At 35.5% G+C, this 21,367-nt stretch overlaps 1 protein-coding gene across 1 annotated transcript in view; it reads right to left on the bottom strand.

Annotated features, from left to right (window-relative positions):
- Positions 1 to 21,367, bottom strand: part of SPATA6L (spermatogenesis associated 6 like) — a 77,727-nt gene that overhangs the window by 15,109 nt on the left and 41,251 nt on the right. Inside the window, exons 5-8 of the mRNA XM_069090788.1 lie at positions 19,396 to 19,520; positions 12,339 to 12,413; positions 9,416 to 9,667; positions 2,614 to 2,719 (exon numbers count right to left, since the gene is read on the bottom strand). Of these exons, the coding sequence (XP_068946889.1) occupies positions 2,614 to 2,719; positions 9,416 to 9,667; positions 12,339 to 12,413; positions 19,396 to 19,520 (558 nt within the window). The remainder of the gene's footprint in view (positions 1 to 2,613; positions 2,720 to 9,415; positions 9,668 to 12,338; positions 12,414 to 19,395; positions 19,521 to 21,367) is intronic.

The following is a 21,367-nucleotide window of genomic DNA, read 5'->3' as shown; positions in this document are numbered from 1 at the left end:
GCATTATATATCTTATCCAAAAAGATCTTTAAAGATAAATTATTCTCCCAGTGCTAATTGAGAATTCTTCTCCATGTGCCCTTCCCTGGAAGTAACCTTGCAAACTAAGATTTCCCAGTAACACAGAGTATTGAGTAACTTTTAAAGATAAGTTTGGTGAAATTCAATTCAGAGTAGTTCAGTTAAATATCCAAGATGATTAATCACTTTCTGTTAAAATCCCTTTGGATATATCTTGGTTGGCAGTTCTCAGTCATTAGGATACCAAAAAACAAAACAAAACAAAACACTGGCAATTTGTTACCAAGGAAGTTGTAGCTTCCTTTTATCTGGGAAGAATGGCAAATGGAGACAATTGATTGTCAGTGATGGGATGTCAGTGATTATTTGCTTTTTGGAGCAAAGAAAATGAACCTGTAAAAGACGGACAGCTGTCGCTTAATGGGAAGAACAATGAATACACAGGGCAAAAGACCTGAGTTCAAGACCTGAATTTGCTATTGATTGGTTATGGAACTTTTAGCAAATCACCTCCTCTCTAGTCTGATTCCTTGTGTACACGATAACAAGAGTATGGATTAGATGGTTCCTTACTAATACAACATTTTATACATTCCCTTTCAAATTGTTAAGATTGTTTAGTTCAATGAAATAAATCTTGTGGTTTAAATCACAAAGGAAAATACCCAGCCAAATGACCTTCATATAACTTTAATTCTAAAGTTGACCTTCCCTTTTGGCTCATACAGAATTGGGAGGAAAAGATCAGTTTTCCTTTACCCCAGTTTTCCTTCTCCTTCACCTGTCCATATTCAGAAGCTTGGCATCTACTGATTTTTTTAGATTTAAAAAGCTAATACAAATCAATAATACTTATCAAAGACTTCACATCAATGCAAAAACACATTTTTATTCTTTAACCCAGGTGGACTATAAGTGTAATTACAATAAATGTAATTACAAGTCCACAGAATTCCTTCAAATATATTCCTTTCCTAGTTGAGAAAGCTATCAAGAGTCATGTCTCAGTTGATTTCACTAAAGCTCTAGTCTTGGAATCAGAAAATAAGAGTTCAAATCTTGCCTCTAAAATGTATTGTGTGAGTATAGGAGAGTCATTAAATCTCCCTGTACCATATTGCTTTACTTCCAAATTGGGAAGAACAATATTGTACCTTATCAAGCTATTTAATTATTGGATCATAATTTTAGAGAAATAAGGGACTTAATAAGAGATTATCTAATACAATCCCAACATTTTATATATGAGGACACTAAGGCTCAAAAAGGGAAAGTGAATTACACATGTAGTAAGTAGTATTCTTTGTATAATTTAAAGTGCTAAAGGGATATAGCCTGACTCCCACTCAACCTGGATGAGGGAGGAGCATCCCACGTAGGGAGCATGGAGGCTGCAGACAGTGAATATAGATCGAAGGAAAGGAGAGGTTGCTGATACAATGCAGTATATCTTCATGAGGGGTAGAGTTGGTGCAAGGCTATTAATTTTTGTTTTGTTTTGTTTTTGCTTTTTGGAGGGAGAAGGCAGGGCAATTGGGGTTAAGTGACTTGCCCAAGGTCACATGGCTAGTAAATGTTAAGTGTCTGAGCTCAGATTTGAACTCAGGTCCTCCTGACTCCAAGGCCAGTGCTCTATTCACTTTGCCATCTACCTGCCCCATGCAAGGCTATTGGAAAAGGGAGACATCCATTCCTTCTCTGAAAGGAAACATGGATAACTGCAGACTTTCTTGGGGATCAACTCCAGACATGTACAGAGAAAGAGACAGACTTTGGAATCTGTAGACATCTTGGGGAAGCAGATTACTCTAAATATCCCTGATTTGTAGGTTGTCTCCACAGAATCTTCTGGAAATTTCCCCTTGAGTGAGATTAGGGCTTTTCTCTTGCGTGAACTGAGATCTCATCTTATTCCCATCTTAAATGTTCATATATTCTGCATATTTTCTGGCATAGCTACATAATTTCTCCCATTTCTGTTTCTTATCTGTTTGGATAAATAAATGTACTTGTTCTTCACTGTTTGTGATGGGTTTTTATGCAACTAGAGTTTCTTGGAGAGCTAAGCCTGCAGATACAAGTTTGAGCTAACCCTTTTCCATTAAGAGCAACCAGGAAAATAACTTTTCATATGGAATCTCTCATATTTTCCTCCTAGACCAACAGTATTTAGGGAGCAGATTGATGTACTTCTAGTCTGGTAAACCGGATAAAAGAATACCCAGGCTGGTGGGCTTGCCTGTCCCTTCTCTCCTCCTTTCCTTGTCCCCAGCTGTCCACTTTCCTCCTCTCCTCAAGGGCAGTCCAGACCTCAGATAAAATCCACCAATGCCTTCTACAAGCCCTATTTAGACAATTCATGTAGTACTTATATGGATACATGCATACACATTTTAGAAATAGGAATTATTATTTGTCATTTATCTAGGAGAATCCTTTACCTATGAATTCCATAAAGCTCCCCTGGGTGATAATTGAGCCCATAATTTATAAAGTAACTTGGGCTTCCACAGTATTAAAATCTACATAGCAGTATGAAGTATGAATCCCATTAGACACATTACAGGAGGAAAAGAGAAGAAATCAAAGTACCTCTTTTCAGCGGAAAATCAAAGCATGTTAAGTTGGCTTTTTTCCTGGACTTTTGAGTGTGTGGTTTTAAAGGAATTTGTTCACCAAAAGGCTTTGAACTGTCTACCTAAAAGTAATGACATGAAACAAAATTTAGTATTCCATGAAATCTTGACATGATGCCAGTAGCAGAGAATGGGCTAGGAAATCTTGTTCTTCCAAGATAAGCCTGACACATACTTCTCTTTTACCCAACTTGAAAACTAAGGCTTCCTCCTTTTCCCTTGTTCATTTGTATGAAAATTCACAGCAGAAAAAAAAACAATTCAAGTAAAAGAGACATTTTGGAGACTGAGGAAACAGTTTCACTGGCAATTTTTCCTTGTACTTGCAAATGTTATTTTCACAATAACAACTGGTTAGATTCCTAGGAAAGATCTGCAACATCCTTCAAGGAATAGTGGAAAGGCTATAAAAGAGGGTGAGGGTGAAAGGAGACATAGGGAGGTGATTTTTTTGCTTTTTGGGGGGGGAGCAGAGAAATTGGGGTTAAGTGACTTGCCCAAGGTCACATGGCTAGTGTTAACTGTCTGAGGTCAGATTTGAACTCAGGTCCTCCTGACTCCAGGGCAGGTGCTTTATTCACAGAGCCACCTATTCCCCCCAGTAGGTGATTTTCAATACCTATACAGGTGATCATTGTTTTTCTGCCAAAGGATGCAGAATCCTAATCTCCATCCAGGAACCCAAATTTGGTCCTTTTTAGGCCCATGTTCTCTTCATCTAGAATCATCTTTTACCCTCTAAACAAAACTAAACCTTAAACCCTTCCTACTTCTCAGCCCAGAAATGCAGAAGTATTACAATATAAGTGCATCTCGGTAGCCCCAACCTCTTATACCACCAGAACTTGTTTAATCATTTTGCCTGTTTCCTTTATTGCCTTTCTCTCAACCCAGATTCCTGTAAACACTAAAGAGGAGAAGGTTGCAAAGCATTTTAGATATTTTTAGTTATGTTAATATGTATATAATGCAGTTCTACTGTGATGACTTGTCATACAGTGGAGACAATCTTGGATTAACAAAAACTATGCCAGAGGAATATAAACTATAAAAGGTTAATCCATCCTATAAAAACTACAAGCATATTCCTGTGTGAAAGGGTAAGTCTGTTTCCAAAGATCAACCTAATCAAGTATAAAAGGCTCACTTCCAGTAGGTTGGACATTAGGTGATAGCCTAATGAAACAGCCCATGAAACAAATCAAAATACAACATATTCCCTGGTCCTGTACTGTTACTTTCTATTTTTGCAATCTTGGTGATAATGTGGCAGAATGAGAATCATGGGGCATTAAGAATCACATAGTTTTTAGACATCTAGAAATAATAACCATAGTTATTCTAATGAATGAGAGCTTTATACCACGAACAACAAATGTGACATAGTATTAGAAGAGTCAAACCACAGTATTATCAATATTATGATAACAGGAAAAAGACAAAAAGAAGTTGCAGCTAAATAGAAGGATGAATCAAGTTCTCCTTAGAAAATCACACAAAAAAGTTCATCTTTTTCATGTATCCAAAAGCAATTTTAAAAATCTAGTTTCATGAGGTGTTTCAATTGGTCAACCAGGCAGTCAATAAATAAATAAATGTTTATTTATCAAGTATCTATTATGTGGCAGGCTTTATGCTAAGCAATGAGTATACAAAAAGGGGCAAAAGATGGAACTCACAATCTAAGGGGGAAACAAGAAGCAAATAAACATGTACAAACAAGCAACGTATAAGTTAAGTAGGAAAAAATTAAGAGAGGAGGTACTAGAATTAAGAAAGTTTGGGAAAGGCTTCCTGCACAAGATAAAGGAAGACAAGGAAGACATTAGGCAGAAATGAGGAAGGAAAGCACCTCAGATATGGGGGACAATCAGAGAAAATGCCTGGACCCAAGAGATGAAGTGTTTGTGGAACAGCAAAGAGACCAGATCACTGGATTAAGGAGTACATGGTGAGGAGTAAGGTGTAAGAAGACTAGCCAAGTAGGACAAGGCAAAGTTATGAAGGGCTTTGAACAATGAACAGAGAATTTTGTATTTGATCCTAGAGGCAATAGGGTGCCACCAGAGTTTATTGAATTATCTTACTTGGTCATCTTCTCTTACATTGTTCATAATAAGCACAAACAAAAAAGATCATCATGAAGAATATTGCAATTCCAGTGCCCAGCACAGCACTGGACACATAGCGAGCATTTAATGTTTATGATTTGACTAACTGATCTACACCAATATATGTCCATCAAGAATGAAGAGGAGGGAGGCTAGGTGGCGCAGTGAATAGAGCCAGGAGGACCTGAGTTCAAATACGGCCTCAGACACTTAACACACACAAAAAAAAAAAAAACTAGCCATGTGACCTTGAGCAAGTCACTTAATCCCAATTGCCCTCCAAAAAAAAAAAAAAGAATGAAGAGGGAGGGAAATTATATTAATGAACCAATCAATCTACATGTAAACATAAGCACCCACTATGTGCCAAGCACTCAGGGGCACAAGTTCAAAGAATGAAACAATCCCTACTCTCAGTGAGTTTACATTCTAATAAAGATAAAGAAGGGTACATATATAAAAAATAGATGCATAAATATGAAGCGAATAAATACAGAACTTGACAAGATCCTCCAAAACAAGACAACCACATACCTGGAAACCTAGTCACTTCAAAATGGAGAGCATGGGGAAGAATGTATAAATATAATTTGGAAAATCAATCTCAGTGTTAGAGGAAATAAAAGCAGCAAAGGCTTGTATAGACTACACTAAACACTGCTAAATATCATGAATACTTTCTTCCAGACTCAAGCTGGAAGGTGCTGGACATGATGCAAAACAGTATATCCAGAAATGAATTTAACTCCATATCAGCAGGAAATGACTGGGTAACTAGTTCAGAAATTAGCTGGAGTTGATCAACCTTGAAAGCACTGAGAGAATATTTTTATAAAATAATCCAGGAGAATATATTCAAAAAATTGGAAGGAAATAACATACAGCAATATCACCCTAAAAAAAGGAATCAAGGATATTAATTACTACTTATTCCTATAGATACTTTCTCAACTATATATATTTTTTATAGGAATCATCTATACATGCATGGAAATATATAACCTTGGAGAAAATATGAGAAGTAAACAGGTAGACTTTTGTAAAATAATTTTAACTGGCCACATCTTTACAATCATACAATTGATTGAAAGGCACAAAAAATATAAAATTCCATTGTGTTTATAATTTGTTGGGTGCAATAAAAGAAAGAAAAGAATATGATTCAATAGAACAAAATGTGATTTTTAAAGGCTCTCCTTCAAGGAATCACTCATGAGTATGTCAAAATCAGAAAAGATTTCTTCTTAAAAGCAATTATGGAGATAACTTTATTCAACAACCCACTGATTATTAATGTTAAGCAAGTCATAAAACAGAGAGATGTATGCCTGCCAAAGATTTTTGACATTTTCTGGGAGAATGTCCTCCTCCAGGGTCCAAATGGAAAAGACATTTTCTACATATTTTTGAGCAGCCATTTCCTTCTCCAGCTCATTTTACAGATGAGGAAACTCAGGAAAACAGGGCTAACTGACATGCTCAGGGTTACACAGTCAATAAAAGTGTCTGAGACCAGATTTGAACTCAGGAAGAGTCTTCCTGACTTCAGGCCCAGCACTCTATCCACTGAGACACCTAACTGTGTAGATGTATGTATATAGCATATGCACACACATTTTAAATATAAACATACATATATACACACATGTATAAATATGCATGAACATACACATATATACATGTACATTAAAATGTATGTGTATATACATATGTATATACATTAAATACATTGTCATTTGCATTATATTGGCTTGGTCTGACCATAAGCAATTATTCCTTTATTTATTTCTGTCTTTATTACCATAAAGATTATTTTGTAATTGTATTCATATAGTTCCTATGTGTGCCTTGGTAGATATACTCCCAAGTACAATAGAAATTCTGTAGTTGAGAATCTCATGTGTCCCTTTCAGACCTAGACAAATCTAAAAAATACATATATAGAAGAAAGAAATTAGGGACTTGAATAGGATTTTAGAAAAGTTATATATAAAGGATTTCTGGTGATTAATGCACAGGAATAAAAAGGAACAAACGTACATATATAGATGCTGTATATAATATTACAAATTTACATATATACTTATATTTCTCAGAGGTATAAAGTATCTTTACAAAAACTGATCATATACTAAGGTATAAAAACTTTATAAATATAATTTTAAAAGCAGAAATAATAAACATGTCGTTTATTGACCAGAAGGCTATAATCAATAATGGACATTTGAAGAAAAAAATCCAAATTTAAATGGAAATTAAATAATTGAATTTCAAAGAACTGGTGGCCAATGAATAAATCATAGAAACAACAGAGAATATATTTTTAAAAATGAAAACAATGAGACAACATACCAAAATTTTTGGGATACAGTCAAAGCAGTATTGTGGAATATGAATGAAATATTACTATGCTGTAAGAAATTACAAATATGATAACTACAGAGAAGCAAGGAAAAAGCTATATAAAATGGTGTAGAATAAAGTAAGCAGGGCCAAGAAAACAAGGCTTACAAAACTACAACAATGTAAATGGAAAGAAACACACACACAAATACAAACACACAATCAAAAGCGAATGTTGCAAAATTGAAAAAAATGAACATAACTTCAAAAATAAAAGTATAAGAAGACACCCCTATCCTTCCCCTCTACAAAAACAGGAGATTCACAAGTGTGGCACATTGTTCATATTTTCAGACTCTTTCAATGTATTACTTATTTTTTTCCTCTTCTTATTTTAGTCTTTTAAAAAATATTTTTATTTGGGATAGCTTTCTGGGAGGGGTAGAGAAAGTAATCTGAGGGAGAAGAATGACATTTTTTTAAAAAAAATTAAACACCAAGTCTTTTTTAAACAGTTTCTTTTAAAGAAAAACTATAAAATCAGCTGAAAGAATTTGAGTGATTAAATTAACCCAATACTTTTTGGCAAACTGAAATCATTCTATAGCTAAGAGGAAATGGATTCACGATGTTATGATTAAGCCCAGTTCATTATTTCCTCATTTTGGGGTCTCAGCTCAGCAATTACTACTGAGCAACCACTTGAAGGGAGTTCTCTTCGAAACTGGCAAAGCTTCCATTCCAAATGAAAATATTCCCTCTAGCCCATGAACAGTCTATTTCTGTCTACTTATTTCAAGGTCTCCTATCCACCTTCTGAATATTCTGGATAACAGAGACTTATCACACATAAACTCAATACCCAGATAGCTAATTCTCAAAGAATCAGAACAAAATAAGATATGCGTACTAATAACAATTCACATTTATATGACATTTTAAGTTTTAGTAAATGTTTTTTCTTAGGCAGCATGGCATAGTAGATAGAGTACTAAATTTTGAGTCAGAAGACCTGGACTTATGTTCTACCTCTGCTGTTTCATCATGGGTAAGACACTAACCTAAAACTCAGTTTCTTAATCTATAAAAAGGAATAATAATAGTTGTTAACAGTTACTTCAAATGAAGAGTCAGACACCACTGAAAATGACCAAACAACAAAAAACAACAAAACTTCAATGAGGTCATGTTTGTAACATGCCATGAAAAACTGAAAAGTGATATGTAAAAGTCAGTTATTATTAGTAGTTTTATTATATAGTCTATTATCAGAGTGTTAAGATTAAGAGCCTTGCCTGGAGTCCCACAATCAGGAAATATTAGAGCTCTGACTTGAACCTATGCCTTCCCAACCTCAAGGCTGTCTCTCTATCCACAACCTCATGCAGCCACTTGTCTTGCACATAGTTTGGGCTTAATAAATGTTTATTTAATCAAATTGAAAAATATGAGTGAGGATCACTGAATGCTCTACAGAATTCACCTTATTGTTTTCTGGAAAGGCTTCCAAGAGTAGATCACAAAGGATCTGCTATTTACAACCTGAGTGACCTCCTATGGCTCATTTTGCCCATCTGGGTTTTCTGATCCATAAAAATAAAAGGCTCAGGTCCCTCTCGGCATTAAAGGTTATGCCTGCTCTGAGCAGCACAGGGGACACAGAAATAACCCCATTCAGCTTACAATGCATGACTTTGTAGATGAGGGGACTCTCTCCACCATGGAGAGGCTTATGTAACTGCCTTATGAATTTTGACTAAAAAAAAGTCAAGGGACTCATGAAGAGCCTTTCTGATGGACAAATTTCAATGCTAGACCATTACTGTCCCCACTCTACAAGTAGGAATAAAACTTCAATGGAAGTGCTATTTGAAACCTTAGGACAGGGGTGGGGAACCTGCGGCTTCGAGGCTACCTATGGCCTTCTAGGTCTTTTGACTGAAATATGGTCTTTTGACTGAATCCAAACTAACCTGTGAAATCTAGATCCAGTCAAAGGGTTGCACTTGGGGACCTAGGAAGCCACATATGGCTTTGAAGTCACAGGTTCCCTACTTTTTCCCTAGGAGAAAAGTGAAAAATTTAATGATACCTAAAAATTTTGCCTCCATAACACCCAATATCCAAATGTTTGCATAAAGACATGGACGGATATACTACACAACTTCAGGCCTTTCTTTAATTCCCACTGTTAATATATGTATTCATTTATTTATTTTTGCAACAAGAGTCCCTCTCTCCCACCCACCTTCTCACTGTTCCCACCCATTCCAAAGGTCTGCGAAGCATGGTATTAAGGCTTACATGTCTAACTACAAATGGAGGCTTGATTTCTGATGGGGGTTTGAAACCACGAGATCCAGGGTTTGGTCGCACTGGCCGCTCCTCCTGGCAAAGGCGCCGGGTCATGTGTGGTGATGGAGAACGAGACCTTAAGCTTTTGCTGAGCTTCTCACAAGTATTCTCCGTCACGGCTCTTAAGTTCTGTAAATGAGGACTGAGGGCCCGTTTAAAACATGAAGCAGAGGCAGGCCTCAATTGTCGCAATCTTTCTTCCTGTAAAAAATATATATTGTAAAAAAAAGATAAAGAGAAAAAAGGGTTGAAACCCACAATCTAAATACAAGTTAAGGAGTTGAGATTAGCCTCACCTTTCATTTAAAGTCAGGTTTGAATCCTGGCTACTTCCTTTTACTTCCTCTCTATCTACGTGACCTCTCTCTAATCTTTACTTTACTCATATATACATGACTTCATATTTGTAACAGGGTTTGTATTTCTTGCCTTCTCAATGCACAGGGAAGGATTAGGAGAAAGGAAAGAATCTGGAGCTGAAAATAACCTAAAATTGAATTTTTTTAAATAATAAAAATCAAATGGGAAGAGGAAAAAGTTTGGGTAAAATGACCTCTAAAATTTCTTAAGGCAGTAAATCCTATTATTCTATGAACTTCTAAAGGAGTATTTTTTAACCCAATTCTTGTTTTCTAAGGACAATTTGGTCAAATTCTAGTATCACCAGTATTTGTAATATGATAATTATAACTCACATTTACAAAGTGTCCCAAAAGCCTTCTTGTAGTTTTAACTTGTTAAAGTTTAAAACTGCAAGAAGACTTTTGGGACACCCTGTACATACAGCTTCCTCACAAAAAGCCGAGCCCTCCTGCAACCCAAAATTCCTAAGTTCAAGATCCATCACCTTCAGCCTACCCCATAGTAGTGATTGCAGTCATATGCCACAAGGTCAGCCTCAAAGAGACAGATAAAATATGACAAATATAAGGAGAGGACCTGTGATTTTATTGGTATTGGAACTTTTGGATAAGGAAACCCCTTCTACCAATGTATGTCAGCCCTTTCTCTACACTGTATAGTCTTAATGAATTAAAGACGACTGAAAGGTTAAATGGCTTGCCCTGGGTCACAGAGTCAGCATGTGTGTTACATTTGAACTTAGGTGTTCCTAGACAATTCTCTAGTCACCATACTACACTGGCTTCTAAAGAAGATGAAAATATCATAGTAAATTATATGAAGTCCCATAAAGGACAATGAAGTAGTTCCAAGAATATGAGAATATTTCAGTCAAACAGTAAAAGAATTACACATCAAAAAAAGGGATAGAAATTAGAAGTTTCAAGGAAAAAAAGACAGTAAGTCTAACAAAACAGCAGGAAATTTGGAACAACTGAGACACTCTCCAAAACAAGACTGAAATGTAAAAATTCAGGTACAGAAGAAAAATTAAATAAGATTTTGAAATGTGTTATTATTGTTGCCAGGCTTTTAAACATTCTGGTATCATTTTTCTTATTTCATCTTTAAGCCAAAATAATAGATTGTTTTTCACTTTTCATTTAATTTTAAAATTTTTTATCGTTCTAATTCTATTTCATTATGGTCTGACAAGGTAGCCTATATACTTTGTTTTTTGAAAAATTAATGTAGAACTTCTCTGCAGCCTATTATATTATCAATTTTTGTGTTTATTAACCAATTCTTCCATTTAGTTCTCTCCAAATATTTTTAATTTTATTTTACTAAGTTAGCAAATTAGACCTGATTCCTTTATTGTTAATCTTTTTATTTAATTTATCAAAATCTGATAATGAAGCATTGAAGTCTCCTATTATTATTATACTTTTGTCAATTTCTTCTTTTATTTATTTATCTTTTATAAATTTAATTGCCAACTTGTTTGGTACATGCAAAACATAATTTGTTACATATCTACACATTACATATTTTCTTTTCACTATGACATGATGCCTTTAGCTGTCTTTTAATGTCTATTGGTTTGAATTCTGTTTATCAAATATCATTTTTGCCACTCATCCACTTTTTAATTGTAGGTAAATAATATGGTTTAGAGCCACCTCTTCACTTTAATTTAGCACTATATTTTTGCATTAAATGTGTTTTCTGTGTGCAAGATATAGATGAGTTTTACTTCATGATCTACTTTGTGACACTTTATTTTAGTGGGAAGAGTTATTATTTTTTGTTATAAATTTAATTTGTCTTCAGACAATTTATTTTTATTTTTCTTGGCATTGCCTAAATGAAGTAAAATCTATCTTAGTTTTCTGCATTCTTTCAACCACTAAAACTAGTTAATGAAACAAGTCATTTACATTTTTTAATTATATATAATTATATATATAATATATATGAACATGTGTATATATATTTCCCCAAGGCCTATAATTAACTCTATAATTATAATTTCCTAAGGTTTAATTAATACCTTAAAATTATTCACTGGTTTTCTTGTGCCTGCATGGATGACTAGTTATTACAACTATCAGCTGACATAAACTACTTTGGTTGGCCAGGAATGGTGATAAATCTGTGTTCCTCCACCCACTCTTCACACAGTTTGCCTTATAACCACTTGAAGATTTACAAGCTAGTTCATCAGGACTTGTGGACAAGAATAAAGCACAAGTAGTTATATATTCAAGGATCATATAACTTTGACCTCATTGATACCTTGCTCTAGTCAAGTGAACTAAACTAAAAATTCAGAATAATTCTGAAGGAGGCCTCACTGTTGTTTTGATATTGAGGTTGGACAAATATTTTGTATAAAGATTTGAACTTCACTGGAGCACTTTGTTGATTCAAAACTGAAATTTGACTAAAACACTTTAAATTTCACTCTAAGTCAAACAAATACTAGTTGCAAACAAAGAGAAATAGCATTTTTGTTAACTATACTTACAAAAAATCTTTTTAATGGACAAGTGAGTTCTTTGATGGCTGTCCTCGTAGAAAACTCTATTTTTGGAGAGATGCCCTTAAAAGAGAAAAAAGGAACAAATGAAACCAATGGAAATATGTGTTCTATATCTACTCTCTCTTATTCTAAAATGGTAAAATAACAGAAGTTCCATTCTGTCTCGTCGATAACCCATTAATTCCATTATTGCTATCTAAAATCCCACATTCAGTCTCAAAATGTGTTTTCTACAATCTAACCTAACTGGAACCCCAACCTAATTCTATTCCCTGAACATGGCTTACACTCTCCTACATCTGCCTTTGCTCATGTTATCCCTGTGCCTGAAATTTCCACCCTCCCTTTCTGAACTTCTACTCGTCCTTTAAAGTCTAGCTCAAATGTCACTATCCCCATGAAGTCTTCCCTTATTCCCCCTCTGCCCCATTAATAACAACCTTTGTCTTCAGATCTCACAAAGAAACTTGTTGGGAGTTTTTTTTTTCAATTCAAATGCCTTATCCTGTAATGTTGTGTACTATAGCTATCTGCTATGTGTGTGTTCCTCTTACTAGATTATAAACTCCTTGAAGCTAGAAAATGTGACTTAGCTTTGTATCTCTTCCTGCACCTTTTACAGTGTTGTACACACAGGGGGTGCTTAATAAATGCATCTTTTATCATATTTTTTATCATACTGAAACTATTCTTTACTGACCTCCCAGGGCAATGTAAAATGAAGTAACAGGTACTCTCCGGCTCTAATGCCTGGGATGAAAAGCAAACACAAGTGCTTTTGCTTCCACATAGAACACCCAACAACTTGACAATTATTCCAGCAACTCAAAGATTATGCCTGAGAGAATAGGCTTGATTTGTATGCCAGTACTGAGAACAGCTCTTCCATGAAACAGGAACACCTATGAGACCAGGGAGGAAGATTCCCCCTTGTTCATTCATTATCTTTCAAAGAAAATCTCTCTCTCTCTCTCTCTCTCTCTCTCTCTCTCTCTCTCTCTCTCTCTCTCTCTCTGTCTCTCTCTCTGTCTGTCTCTCTCCCTCTCTCCATCTCTCTGTGTCTCTCTGTCTGTCTCTCTCTCTCCCTCTGTCTCTCTCTCTCTGTCTCTGTCTCTCTGTCTCTCTGTCTCTCTCTCTCTGTCTCTCTGTCTCTCTCTCTGTCTCTCTCTCTGTCTGTCTCTCTCCCTCTCTCCATCTCTCTGTCTCTCTCTCTGTGTCTCTCTGTCTGTCTCTCTCTCTCCCTCTGTCTCTCTCTCTGTCTCTGTCTCTCTGTCTCTCTCTCTCTGTCTCTGTCTCTCTGTCTCTCTCTCAGAATATAGGGCTGGAAGAGATAAAAACAAATTATTTAATGAAGTGGTCAACCTGCCTGCCAAAAAACCCTTTTGCAGTATAACTAGAAGAGGTCCATCTCCTTTAAAAAAAAGAAACTCAGTACAATTAAAAGACATTTTCTGAATACTGAATAATGTCTTATACATATATGTCGATCTATATAGTTGTATTACTGTTTATGTAGTTATAGTAAATACATGTCTGTGTTTCTTCTAGGTACACCTTGCCATCATTCTCTGATATCTGAAGGCCTCACCATTACTTTCAGGGCATTACAGTTCCAGCTAATCTTCCTTGTTTTTATTTTCCAAAGCTAGGTCCAATTATTGTCTTTAGCCCCTCTTTAAGGCATCAACCTCAGAGATTCAGATTCATGGCTATACCTACAAGGAAATGTCCTGGAGCCCTGGAGGAAGAAGTAAACAAAAACATACACACTTTGCTATAACCATGCTTTCCAGGAAACTATAGTCAATAGATCCAGTCATCACAGTGAAGAACCACAAAGTGATCAAGAGCATAAACACCAGTGGGAAAGTAATCTTTCAGGGGATGTAGCTGGAGCCATATTCTCATTAACCATGGCTTCCTGCTATAGGCATACAAAGATTATATAAGCCAGCACCATGGACTTCTTTAATGCTAGTATCTCATTCACCATCTTTCTTGGCTTTCTAAGGGAATTTATTACAAAGCAGGAACATGAAGCTCCTCCTTAACCAGTACATTATCAAACAAGACCTTCTATCAAAAGAAATTCTGCACCTCTGGTGTCTAAAATCCCTTCCTCAAATGGCCCTTGCTTGTTTCTCTTTAGGTTGGCTCCTGTGGGACTGTCCTAAGAAGGATTCTTATTCTTGGATCTTGAGTGATCAGAAGCTATGGAGGATAAGCAAAGATCCCTTAAATTATGTCTACCTATGGGTAGGAAGAAGAAAATCATTTCCTAAATATTGTCAATTCTACCTCCACAACCATTCTCCTATCCATCCCCTTGTTTCTATTCACACAGCAACTACTTAGATCTTCATGTCCTCTTGCCTGCAATAGACCCCTAAATGATCTACCTGCTGCAAGTCTCTCCTGGTTTCAATCCATTCTCCTCAGAGCTACCAAATGATATTCCTAAAGCACAGATTGACCATGTTACTGCCCTGCTCAATATACTCCACTGGCTCCCTATTATTTCTGGAATCAAATATAAATTCCTCTGTTTGGTAAAGCACTTCACAACCTGATTCCAACCTACCTTTTTAGCTTTATTTTACATCCCCTTCCCACCCAACCCCCCACATTCTTCTGTCCAGTCAAACTGGACAAACTGTTTCTCATACACAAAACATCCATATTCTGTCTCTATACCTTTGCACAGGTTGCCCCTGCGTACCTAAAATGTCCTTCTCTTCTCACTTCTGTCACTTAGAATCCTTAGTTCAGTTCAAAGCTCAGGTCAAATACTACCATCTACATGAAATCTTTTCCAATACCTCCAACTGCTAGTGCCTCCCCCTGGCAAAATAAAGCACCTGTACACATTTTGTAAATCGACAACTAACATTTACATAGTGCTTTACCTATGTATATTTATTTACCTAGTGCTTTAAGATTTACAAAGAACTTTACAAGTGTTATTCCATTTTATTCTCACAACAGTGCTAGGAGGGAAGTGCTATTATTATTTTCACTTTATAGATGAGGAATATGGGGCAGACAGAAGTAAAGTGATTTATCCAGGGTCACAAATGAGCAAATGAGGATGGATTTGAATTTGAGTCCTCTGGACTCGATGTCCAACACTCTCTCCATTGGACCACTTCTTGAATATATGCTTCTTAAGGGCAGGAATTACTCCATTTTTTTGTCTCTGTGCCTTGCATAGGACCTGGAGCATAGTAGTTGCTTTAATGAATGCTTGTTGATTGATTGATTGATAGCCCATCAGAGGCTAAGCACAGTCTCAAAGCCAGGTTCCCTAACTAAATCTAGTACCCTTTTTATCACTTTAATAGCAAACCCCACTAACTGCCATTAAATGTTTAAATAGAACTTTAAGACCACATATTTACATTTTATCATATCTAAACAATATGAAGATTTACTTTCTCATATCTACTCAAAATCATTTTTGACAAAGTAGCATCCATTCCTATTTATTGCATGTAACTTTTATTGCATCATGATCTGAAAAGCATTCACTTAATATATTAAACAAATCATTGAAACAATCAATAATTTCCTCCAAGCAACAATAATGAGACAATATATCAAAACTTATGGGATACAGCCAGAGCAGGTCTTAGGGGAAATTTTATATCTCTAATAGTTTACATGAATAAAATAGAGAAAGAAGAGATCACTGAATTGGACATGCAACTAAAAAGCTAGAAAAAGAACAAATTAAAAATCCCCAATTAAATATCAAAGCAGAAATTCTAAAAATCAAAGGAGAGATTTTAATAAAATTGAAATTAAGAAAATTATTGAACTAATAAAACTAAGAACTGGTTTTATGGGGGGGAAAATATGAGATATTTGGGAGTCTACCTGCCAAGACAAACCCAGGAACCATATGAACACAATTCCAAAACACTTTTCACACAAATAAAATCAGATCTAAATAACTGAGAAAATATCAGTTGCTCATTGGTAGGCTGAGTTAACATAAAAAAAATGATAATTCTACCTAAATTAACTTACTTATTCACACCAATCAAACTACCAAAATTATTTTATAGAGCTAGAAAAAATAAAAAATTTCATCTGGAAGAACTAAAGGTCAAGAATATCAAGGGCATTAATAAAAACAAATGTTAGGGAAGGTGGCCTAGCCATACCAGATCTAAAACTGTATTATAAAGCAGCAACCATCAAAACTATTTGGTACTAGCTAAGAAACAGAGTGATACCTCAATGGAATAGGTTAGGTACACAAGACACAGCAGTCAACAACTATAGTAATCTACTATTTGTTAAATCCAAAGACTCTAATTTCTGGGATTTCACTATTTGACAAAAACTGTCAGGAAAACTAGAAAATAGTATGGCAGAAACTAGGCATAGACCAACATCTTACACCATATATCAAGATAAAGTCAAAATGGGTACATGATTTAGACATAAAGTTTGATACCAAATGCAAATTAGGAGAGTAAGGAATGGCTTATCTGTCAAATCTATGGAGAAGGGAAGAATTTATGACCAAACAAAAGATAGAGAACATTATGAAATGCAAAATGTTGTAGTGTCAAGCACAGTGGTATACCCAGGATGGCTGCTAGCACAGAACCAGAAGAACAATGTACACAGCAAAATGCAACACTGTGAAATGACCAACTTTGATTAGACTTAGCTTTTCTCAGCAATATAATGATCTAATACAATTCCAAAAGACTCACAATGGAAAATGTTACCTACCAGCAGAGAAAGTACTGGAGTGATTTGCCATTTCCTTCTCTAGCTCATTTTATAAATGAGAAAACTGTGGCAAATAGGGTTAAGTGACTTGCCCACGGTCACAGACACTTGTCTGAGGCCATATCTGAACTCAGGAAGATGAATCTTCCTGACTCCATTCCCAGCAATCTATCTACTGTGCCACCATAAATGTTTATTGACTTAATGCCTGACCTTCATCCCTTTTCCTACTTTTCAAAATCAGCAGCCTGCTTAAATAGGTCAAGTTGGGAGCTGCTAATTGGACACTTTTTTCTGATACTCATTTCATCTTTTAATTTGGTTTTGACTTTGAAGTCTATCTTAATTGGTCCAATTGCACCCAGATAGTCGATTTGGAAATGACTACCATACTATAAGCAACCATTTTCTGTTAAGATAGTGAATTTCATTTCTAATTACAATGTTTGGTGCTCATACTGTGTAGCGCTTTCCAACTCCCCTGAAAGTATTTATGATAGCATGACAATTTCTAAGTATTCTATAAGCTTCCTTCTCTTGATTTTTAAAAATTCCAAACTGTGTTTCCCAACATGGCTTTTGTTATTCTTCCCTTTGCCTGCCTTTACACTAAAGTTGTCAAGTAACATAGTATATGCCAACTTGTTTGGGAAGATCTTGCCAAGTTCTTTGTAGAATTTCTCTTCCTCATCCTCTACCACAGATATTAGAATGAAAAACTGCATCAACTTCATGGTGGTCTTTTCATTTATGCTTATCAGGATACTGCAAGGAGAAACAGCTGCTTTTTTTGCACATGCAATGAAACATAAACCCTGCCAACTCCTTTACAAGTCTTTTGAGAACAAACTGTAATCCATCCTTTTTATTTTGCTGTGCCTTTTTTATGTCGTCTGGTTTAATTTACAGTGAGAAGGTCAAAATTGATGTAGTTCAGTTTCACCAGTAGGACACCAACTTACTTGCTAGTCATCGAACCCAGATTTCACCAAAGCACCAATTCTTAAATTAACATCTATTGGACAGCTCCTCTGCCCACTTTCCCACTATTTAGCAACCATTATTGTTAAAATGGAGGGAACCACATGGAATTGCAGAACATTTCATATTTTTCTTTTTTTTCTGGGTTACTGTGGTCAAAGAAATTATCACCTAAACTAGGTCAACCTGTTGGAAATAAGGCTCTCCATATTTAGTTGTTTTCCTTGGACAGTAGGGCATAATCTATTACTGGGATGACAATCAAGGCCTTTCCAGCTTAGTAGAGACTGCCAAAACTTCTTTTCCACTGACTCTCCATGGCTCAGGGTCCCCACCATACTGCAACGAGGCAATGGAGAAGTCCTTTAAAGGAGCTAACTGCAGTAAAAATTTATTAACTATAAGAAGTTAACAAAGACATCACAATGATTATAGAACCATCACAACAGTCGATAAAAATCAGACTCCAGATGTGGTTCATATAATATGCAAACCTTAATATTCTTGTCTCAACCTAAGGCATTAGCATCAACAAATAGTTATTAAGCACTTTCCACATGGAAGGTCCTATGCAAAGTGTTAGAGACACAGTGATGAAAAATTATGTGGTCCTTGCCCTCAATGAGCTTATAGGGGCTGATATACCATGTACACAGTGTAATACAAGAAAATATAATACAAGTACAATAGAAGGGAGAGTAAGGTAAGGGCAAAAGAGAGATCTAGACAAAAAATTTTAAGAAAAACTAATCTATTTTTAGCTGGGTAAATCAGGGAAAGCTTCTTGGAGCAGGAAATTCTCCTTAGTTTTCCCTACCTATAAAATGGGATAATAATAACTCCCCTTCCTACCTCAGAAAGGTACTATCAGGTTAAAATGAGATCATAAATGTGAAAGCACTTTGAAATGCTAAAAATACAACAAAATGTGAAGTGGCATTTGTTCATGTCAAATCAATTGCCTTCTGCTGATGGCTTCAGGCTCTTCCCATGCTTTTTTTAAAATCTACTGAGAGAAATAAAAAAATAAAACTTTATACCCATTCCAACGGAATGGCCTCACATAGGTAGAGAAGAGTTTCATGTCTCAGTTCAGCAGTGGGTATGGGTGCTGTTTGATATCCTAAATGCCTAATAGTCAATGAGTTAACCAACTCTGCTGAGTTATACCCCTAAAAAGAAATGGATTCTGCTCCTCAATATAAAGTGGTCTGCCAAAGATCCTGCAGCAAACCATTATCAGAACAGAGATGAAAATGGATAGATCCTAAATTTTACTTACACAGCAAGAGGTGGGTGGGCACAGATAACTTACTGGGAAGCCTAGAGGTGTCTTCATCAGCACTTCTCGGTCTACCCCAGGATACAGAGGAGTCAGCCTGGGTTCAGGGAACAAAAAATCCCGAGTGTTTTCTTCATAGTAGGCCAGCAATGTTCCCTCTAAAAATAAAAGTAGAAGACAAAAAACGTACAAAATAAAGGATCCGTGGCCAGAAAATTATATAAATCAGCCCTTGCCCCTGGAATCATGAAGGTATACTACAGCATAGGCAGTGATGGCTCTCAGAATGGATGCAAATCATACCCAATTCAGATCAAGGCACCAGTGACAAAGAATGATTCAAGTGTCCCATTTTATAAATTCCAAGTATTGGATTTAGAGTCCAGCACCTTCTATAATGCCATATTTAAAATAAAGGAAATTCCCAAACTGATTGTTGCAAACCTATTACTTAATATAATTCCTTTTCTCTATCATTAAAAAATGCCTCCCTGGTCCTCCTACTCCATGGAATTATTTAAATATGTTTGTATGTGTGTGTGTGTGTGTGTGTATATATATATATATATATATACACACACACATACACATAAATAACATATATTACAAATACATACACACATGCATATATATATATATGTAATTTTATATTCTATAATATATCTGCTTAGGCACAATGGTGTGGTTTAGAAGAAACAGTAGTCAGGAGACCTGGTTTCAAATTCTCAACTGTGGTAACTTGGGCAAGTCATTTAACCACTCTGTGCCTAAGCTTCTGCAGCTTTTGTAAAAAATGTTTAGTTCATAAGCACTAGAACTGGAAGGACCTCTATTTCTGTCTTACATTTATCCTATGTTCCAATGTATAACATAAGGCCCTATCTTTCTCTTTAATTCTTAAGTTTCAAATCCATAGTATGCTCTTTCAAAAATTATATTTAATCCTAGTCAATTCTGTTTTTTAAATCCATCCTGTCTTGGATTTTTCCATTCCATTTTTCTAACTGATACATATCACATATAACTCAAACTGCCTGTGTCACAAATTAATATTGATTTAGCAACTCACTCTCTTGTTAGGTCCACTTCTTATAATTTCTCAACTTTATTTTCATCTTCCAAATCATAATCTAGTTTCTAACTATATTGTTAGATAGCTTCATCATATTTATTGAAATAATCTCCCAATAATTTTTATCTAATAATTGCGCTATTGTTTCCTTTCCTTTTTTTTCATTTTCCTACTGTTTTTGCTTCTTACAAAGATGTACAATCTTTCTTGAAATGAGTTAATAATCCTTTTCTACCAATATATGCTTTTCATGAAGCCCAAGTTACATAGGCTTTCCATTTAGTTTCACATTGCTTAATGGTCTTTACAAATTTTTTTTATATTTTCCACATAATGTAGTTCCTGGGTCATCAGATATAAAATTGTCATATGGGCAAACAGTTTCCCTTATCCCATTTCTCCAATTTTTTTTTCCAATTTGTTATCCTTCCTAAGGATGGCTTAATCTTTTTCTCTGCTTGAGATACCAAAATGATCACTCAGTGTAACAATTTGTTTTTAACTTGGGCTGGCTGTTTAAGTATCTTTCCTGGACAGATCTATTTTAAAACTATACCTGCATACATGTATTTCACTCAGTTTCACATATACTAGGTAGCTCAACTTTTTTCATATATACTATATATGCTATAAAGATCATGCTATCACACAGCTGTACTTTAAATCAATATCATCTTTGTCATGTCTCTTCCAAGGATATCAAATATTTTCTAGCTAAGAGTTTCTGGGAAATGTTGTCTTTCCTGTTGTTAGTGGCTAAATCTATCTAGGAATTGGTCAATGTCTTCTTATATCAAGCTAAAATCTTCCTCTCTACAACCTCCTGCTATACTGCCTAGTTTTGTCTCACAGAACCAACTAGAGTGAGACCAGTTCCTCTTTTGCATGAGAGTCCTTCAAATACTTGAATACAGTCACCCTGTCCTCCTACCC

Source organism: Petaurus breviceps, unplaced genomic scaffold, assembly GCF_028583685.1.
Source record: "Petaurus breviceps papuanus isolate PSGF00001 unplaced genomic scaffold, PetGlider_PUasm1.0 187, whole genome shotgun sequence".
NCBI lineage: Eukaryota > Metazoa > Chordata > Mammalia > Diprotodontia > Petauridae > Petaurus > Petaurus breviceps.
This window is presented reverse-complemented; position numbering and strand designations above follow the sequence as displayed.